Source organism: Bidens hawaiensis, unplaced genomic scaffold (genome assembly GCF_021521415.1).
Source record: "Bidens hawaiensis isolate Kalapana, Puna unplaced genomic scaffold, B.hawaiensis_p1.1 tig00035109_1, whole genome shotgun sequence".
NCBI classification, from domain to species: Eukaryota; Viridiplantae; Streptophyta; class Magnoliopsida; order Asterales; family Asteraceae; genus Bidens; species Bidens hawaiensis.
The window spans coordinates 109655-117198 of record NW_027496113.1 but is presented as its reverse complement, the minus strand read 5'-3'; the positions used below and the strand labels follow the sequence as shown (position 1 = coordinate 117198).

The 7544-nt window shown below is 33.7% G+C and overlaps 1 protein-coding gene across 2 annotated transcripts; it reads right to left on the bottom strand.

Annotated features, from left to right (window-relative positions):
- Positions 1-438: 438 nt before the first annotated feature.
- On the bottom strand, positions 439-6719 carry LOC143587053 (uncharacterized). 2 transcript variants are annotated; one of them, XM_077068449.1, is made up of 4 exons: positions 6616-6719; positions 2745-5009; positions 1177-1887; positions 439-641 (listed from the first exon to the last, which is right to left on the bottom strand). In XM_077068449.1, the coding sequence occupies exons 2-3, from the start codon at positions 5007-5009 to the stop codon at positions 1204-1206; spliced, it is 2949 nt and encodes a 982-aa protein (XP_076924564.1). In that variant the 5' UTR covers positions 6616-6719; the 3' UTR covers positions 439-641; positions 1177-1203. The 2 variants fall into 2 exon arrangements, with proteins under 2 accessions (XP_076924564.1, XP_076924563.1); XM_077068448.1 differs by lacking the exon at positions 6616-6719 and having other exon boundaries at positions 2745-5133.
- Between the last annotated feature and the right edge of the window lie 825 nt (positions 6720-7544).

The following is a 7544-nucleotide window of genomic DNA, read 5'->3' as shown; positions in this document are numbered from 1 at the left end:
ATAAATTCAAAAACGGTATTAAAGTTGCGTAATTGAACAAACCACGGGTACTAAAATGACACTTAACTCAAAAAACTTTTATATAAATGTTGTTTGTAATAGGTGGATGATGAAGTGAAAATTAAAGAAGGTAAGAATATTTGTAGGGTTGAAAATAAATTAAGGCTTTTAAGGATCTATATAAAAATTATTTATGTATGTGGCAGATGACGTGACAGTTAGCATCTGAAATAGTCTTATATCTATTTAAAAACGAGTTTTGTTATAATTACATTGTTTATGTATACTTTGAACAAGTGGTCATATACTCTAGCTTCAAAGCATAGCTAATGCCTAATGCTTATATTCAATCCACATCAAAACAAGTTTGCACATAAACTTTGTACCCTTATTGAACAAAGTAACATTTTTCTTTTTCCTTTTGGAAAAGCATAATACTTCCTCCAACAAACTTTTTTACAATCATGACGGTTTAATTGCATCAGAAAATTGTAAGAATGGTAAATGATAAACAGAAAAATAATTTTAGAATCAATCACTTATCAGCAAGCTTACCGAGACCACCCCTGTAACAACCCGGCCGCCGGCAGTTAATATATTGCACGAAGATCGCCTTGCCATGTTCTTGAGGGTCCGATAACCTGCACCAAGATACAATTTCCATTCTCAAACAAGTTATATACGATTACAAATAATACAATAAACTCATGTATTTTAATTTTTAATTTTAAATAACTTTTTTAAAACCAAATGATTTTCTTTAAACTGTACCAAGTCAACAGTAGGTGTTAATCGAATTTGAAAATTTTAAAACTGAATTCAGATTCGCATAAAATTCAAAAAAACCAATTAAAATAAGCATTAATCAAATATGGATCTATTGGAAATCTGGAATAAACCAAAGTGAAAAAGATAAACAAAAAAAAATCAAAAGCATATAAATGTTTTCTAAGTTAATATAAAATCGTATATAATATTAAATAAAAAACTTAGCGAGAACCCAAAAGCTCATATACTATACAAATATAATGAGAATTCAGATTATTCGAGTCGAATCGGTTTGATATATTTAAATTCAAATTCGATTCGAATAACACAAGACTCGAATTCAAATTTCTTATTTGAATTCGGTTAGAATTTTCGAGTTTGATTCGAATAGTGACTACCTCGACTCACCTCTCTAATGCTTGATCTGTAAATCTGTTAATGCACGGGCGGATCGTTGCACAACCCAACGATCTGATCTTGCAATGCCACATCAGCAGAAGCCAAATTTGAACCCTGCCCTTGTACCGAAAACTGATCTGGCATCGAATAAAAGTTACTAGAATCATGCACTGAAGTAAAAACATGATCATTTTGAGAAACCGAAGCCCGAGCTTCACCAAGTTGAGACCCAAACAACCTAATCCCCGAAGACGAACCTGACGGTCCACTCGTTCTACCACTTAAATCACTCATTCTATTACTACTATTATTATTCAATAATCTATGATGCATCTGACGATGTAATCTTCGTCTATCTCTTAATGTAGTTGCAACCGCTCCAACAGAACCAGGGTTAGGTTCAGAATGAACCCTAGTTTGTTGTGCTAATGGTGTTTCGGGCACATATAACTCATTAAGATCAAAACCACCAGTGATTGGAGATGATGATGGCAGGTCTGAATTTATGGTTCCAAAAACAGTTGGTCTGCAACCGTCACAGTACCAGTTTCCTTCCGGTACTTCGCGACCTAACCCAACACAAAAAGTGTGTGCGGATGAGTCGCATATGTCACATAATAGCATTAAAGCGTCGTCTCCGCCGTTATGGCATTCGGTGCACATTACACTTTCGTATGGATCGAGGTATCCCCTTAGTTCTTCCTCTGATGGTTGATAAACCTGTAAAAAGGTTATAAATGGTAAAGAAATTAAACTTGATTGTAACTAGGGGCGTAAACGAGACGAGCCCGAGCTTGTCTATAGGCTGGTTTCACATCCGAGAGCGAGAGCGCGGCTTGAGCTATATTTAATTAATTTATATACATTTATAACTATTTTAATACATATTTTCATTATAATTTGTATATATAAAATAATATATATTATTTAGTTATTTTTATCATACTTTTATATAGGGTTGTGCATGGGTCGGTTGTGGGCTCAAAACAAACCAAAAGCTGAAAATTCGTTTTTTGGTGTTTTTGACAACCATTCAGTTGCGTTTTTTTCAGTTTGGGTTTGATTTGGTTTCACTTTTTTTCGGTTTTACCATTAGGGTGCAAAATATTTGGGCCAAAAAAAAGGCCCAAAATAAGTTTGATCTAAATCTTTTTGTTAACTAATAATTGATTGATTGACTATTATACATTCAGGTTAACACTATTTATTAAATTCTAGAAACTGCTTAAAATACAAAATTACAAGTGAAAACCCATAAATTCGGTTCATTTTTTAGCATGGTTATATGCACGACCGAAACTAAACCTAAAGTTTGGTTTTTACGAAAACAAAAATCCAAACTGCCAGTTTTTGTTTGGTTTCGGTTTTTCCATTACAGATCGATGTTCCCGGTTTCATGCACACCCCTAGCTGTAATATGAGTTCCATGCTCGTTTAGACTCGCGAGCCAGCTTGAGCTCAATAACTGAAGCTCAGGCTCGGGCTCGTTTATCAAACAACCTATTATGGGTTCGTTCACACCCTTAATTGTAATGCAAGAGTTAGGATTACCAGATTAGTATTAACAGAAAACAAACCTGGTCGCACTCGGGAACGGGTACGACGACGGTCCGTAAGTCAAACCCTGTGTCTGACTTTGCAGCTTTTGTTATTGTTGTAAACCTTTGCTTGCAAAGAGGGCAACGTGATTCAACCTTTGACCATTCCATAATGCACAAAAAGCAGAAATAATGGCGACAGCAGTTTAAAACACCTCTCATGGTTCTCTTTTGTTCCTCTGATAAACAAATTCCACAAACCTGTTTTCCTATGTCGTCTTTCATGTCTTCAATCTTCTCTTTACCTTTTCGTATTGGATACTTCTTTTGTTCATATGCCGGTTGCTTTTCTTGGTTTCTCAATTTAGCTCTTAAATTGGCACAGTAAACCCTAGCTTCTCTCATTTGCTCTCTTTCTTCTTCTGAGATTGTGTACTCGTGATCAGATGATGCAGAATTAACAAAATCCGAATCGGATTCAGATTCTGCCTTCGATTTTTGCCAATCTGGCTTCTTTTTACGTCTTTTAGTGGTCTTGCTTCGGTTTTCTGTCTTGGTTTTGTTGTGATTTTTTTGTTTAGGTTTTTTGGTCTTTTTTTGTGCTCCACAAACAGTCTTTTTATGTGAATGAGACTTAACTATCTTGTTTTTCTTTGTCTTCGGAGCTTCGTCTTCGTCGTCAACGAAATCACTCTCGCTTAGCTTAAATTCTGCATCGTTTTCGTCTTCTTCTTCTTCTTGATTGTCTTCTTTGTAAGAGACTATCTTCTTTTCCCGACGCTTATTTATCTGGTTTCTCTTTCTACTTGTTGACATAAACTCTAAATCATCATCATTATCATTGTCTTCTTCTTCTTCTTCTTCTTCTTCTGTGTATGAAACTTCACTCTTCCCGTGAGTATTCTTTCTTTGGTTTACTTTCCTACCTGAATACATAAAATCATCATCGTCATCATTATCATCATCCTCGCCATCTTCTGTATATACAACCTTCTTTTCTTGAGGCTTTTTTCTTTGGTTTCTCTTTCTACCTGAAGCAACAAATTCTTCATAGTCGTCCTCATCCTCTTCAAGATCTTCATCGTCATCATGATAAACATCATCATCATCATCATCATCATCTTCATCATCCAACATTTCTGGATAAGAATCCCTCTTCATTGCTCTAGGCTTCTTTATCTGTTTAGCTTTCCTATCTGAAGACATAAAATCTGCATCATCTTCACCACCGACCTCCGCCTCATCATCATCATCATCATCATCATCATCATCATCATCATCATCATCATCATCATCTGTGTATACAACCGTCTTCTTTTCCCGAGGCTTTGTTCTCTGCCTTCTGTTTCTACCTGAAAACCCAAATTCTTTATAGTCCTCTTCACCATCACCACCATCATCATCACCACTATTGCCATCATTACCACCACCAACACCATCATTTCCAAAATCACCACCACCATCATCCACTTCTGTATATGAAACCCTACTGTCTAAAGGCTTGTTTACCTGATCAGCTTCTCTATCAAAAGACATTAGATTATCTTCATCAGCATCATCATCATCATCATCATCATCATCATCATCATCATCTTCTTCTGTATATACAACCCTCTTATTTTCCCGATGCTTGTTTCTTTGTTTTCTGTTCCTACCTGAAAACACATCCTCATCGTCATCATCACCATCATCTTCCTGTTCTGTATACGAAACCCTCTTTTTTTCCCGAGGCTTCCGTCTCTGTTTTCTGTTTCTACCTGAAAACACAAATTCTTCATCATCTTCATCATCAACACCAACGTCATCATTATCATCATCTTCTGTAAAAGAAACCCTCTTCTTTCCTCTAAGTTTATTTACCCGGTTAGCTTTCCTGTCCATAGACATAAAATCTGCATCATCATCATCCTCCTCATCGTCGTCTTCTGAATATGAAACCCTCTTCTTTTCCCTATGCTTATTTACCTGATTAGTGTCCCTATCAAACGACATAAAATCGGCATCATCATCCTCATCTTCTACATAAGAGATCTTTCTCCTTTTCCGAGGCTTCATAACCCTATTTCCCTTTTTACCTGAAGAACTTCTTCTAGTACTTCTTGATCTACAAACTCTCCTTGACTTTCCCAGGCCAGCCGATATCTCTTCTGATTCCTCGCCATCGAAAGAATAACATTCATCTGACTCATCAAGATCCTCATCATCAGTCACCTTATACTCCTCATCCGACTCATCTGAATCTGAATCTCTTTGTTTAATCCTTCCTTTATTACTTCCCTTGATCCCAACCCTGCTTCTTGCCATCTGTTCTTTCACCAATAAGAACAAAGACAGCAATCACGATATGTAAATAGTTAGTATATAAATAAGATCTAAACAGCAATCAAGACAGCCACATAATACTTGTTAAGGATCTCCTAATTGAGAAATATTAGCACACCAATCTATGAGAAAGGAAATAAGATCACATTTTAACTTTCAAAATCCAAAAAGGTTGCAACTTGATATAAACATAATCAAAACAAAGTTTGACTTCATACTCTGATCTGATCAATATCATTATCACATTTCATCGATACTGTGGGGAATTGCTATGAGTAACGCTATGTAACCAACATGAAGGGTATTGGCAAAACATGTTTTTAAAAAGGAAATAAGATGTCACATATTAACTTCCAAAATCCAAAAAAGGACACAACTTGATATAAACACTAACAAAATTGTGGTTTCGTGTCATAAATATCATTATTAAATTTCATCAATACTATGATGAATTGTTATGAGTAACACTACATAACCAAAATGAAGACTAATTAGCACAACAATCTTTTTGGGAAAATAATAATAATCATAAGATATCACATTTGAACTTTCAAAATTTGAAAAAGGTAACAAGTTGATATGATGTATGAACACCATATCATTTTGACATTTCATTATCCGAATCATCCGATCAATATCATTTTGACATTTCATCAATACTATGAATTGTTATGAGTAACACTACAGAATCAAATTAGAAAATAATTATAAGAAAATCACCAATAATAAGGTCAGCCAAAAACGATGACCCGTTACTAACGGTATATCAATTTTAATCAAAGCCGTAAATCATCAAACCAATCTTCCAATTCAATTGATAACATCTTATCAATATCATTTCAACATTCATAAACCCTAATCAACACAAAAGTTGGATATCATAATCCGATCAATACCATTTCACCGATACTACCAATTGCGATAAGTAACCACTCCAGAACTAAAAAGAAAAAAAAATGATGAACAGAATCAGCAATAGACGAGTAAAACAACAGCAATTTCAAATGAAAACCCAACCCCCCTAGATCATCAAAAGAGTCATCCAATTCAATTGATCAATAACATGAAACAAAAACCAATATTAATATAAACAGTAACACATCTGATATCCGTTGATCTGAAATCGTATGCAACAAAAACGATGATCCGTTACAAATGGTAAATCAATTTCAAATGAAAACCCTAATTCATCAAAACAATCTTCCAAATTCCAATTCAACATTTCATAAACCCTAAAGGTTGCAACTTTATAATCAAAACAACTTATTGATAATCCGATCAATCAAATGAAAACCCTAGATCATCCAATTCAATTAAGCAAAACAGATAGGACAGTATTCATCAAATCCACACATCTGATATCCGATATTCTGAAATCCTATCCAGCAATAATAATAATAATAATACGAACAGATGTTGATACAAACGGCAACTAAATTGGGGGAAATGCAAAGAAGAATGAAATCAAGCAACAGTTAGTGATGAAATTGATGAATAATAATTGAAGATGATTAATAATAATAATAATAATAGTAGTAGTTGTTGATTGCGTGATGAAGAAAGAAGGAAGGAAGGAGGATTTGGTTACCTGCACAAGTTGAAGGGAAGAAGAAGAAGGTGCAGTTTATGACTGCTGGCTTTATATATATATATATATATGTATAGATAGATAGATACACGCAAAGCAGCAGTAAATAAATACAGACAGATATCAATCAGTTTAAATATGTTGTTAAGGAAGTACAAAAACGGCAAATATACTTACTTTCAGATCCGCCAGTTTAACCTTTACCATTTTTCTATATCTTTTTTCTTTTCATCTTTACAATTATACATTTTTTTATATAAACTAATAATTATCTTTGAAAAAAAAGTACATATATGTAATTGGTTTAAAGTGGGTGAATCAAACCGTAAAATCAGAACGGTTCGATTGTCGTTTCTCGAAGCTGTAGTTAACGATTTGATTCATGGTTTTCATCAAAAGTAGTTGAGAGAACGTGAAAACCATACAAAAGAACATTTTCTTCATACATCTTAATCTAGTAATCATACTCCCTTTTTTCCCTATGAATTGCGATAACTATTGTAAATTCGGGGAAAACTTTGTTTGCCCATATTTATTTTTTAATAATGGTTGAATTGATTGTGAGTCAAAAGAACATTTTCTTCATACATCTTAATCTAGTAATCATACACCCTTTTTTTTCTATGAATTGCGATAACTATTGTAAATTTGGGGAAAACTTTGTTTGCCCATATTTGTTTTTTAATAATTGTTGAATTGATTGTGAGTAGAGTAGAAAGAAAACTGTAATGATAAAAGTATAAAAAATATTATTTAATTAAAAAAGAGAGAGAAATAGAGTGTTTTTTAGTGTAATTATATAAATAGGGATAAAGGACGGAATGAGAATGCTTTAAGGTTGTATGAAAACTAGGATACCCAACATGAGGATGTGATGACAACTTAATATTTATATTTAAATTTGTATATGATTTATTTGTAATATATTA

Coding starts and splice junctions, on each gene's coding strand:
- LOC143587053 (XM_077068449.1), bottom strand. CDS start 5,009: ATGGCAAGAAGCAGGGTTGGGATCAAGGGAAGTAATAAAGGAAGGATT. Junction 1,888..2,744: donor CCGTTCCCGAGTGCGACCAG/GTTTGTTTTCTG, acceptor ACCTTTTTACAG/GTTTATCAACCATCAGAGGA.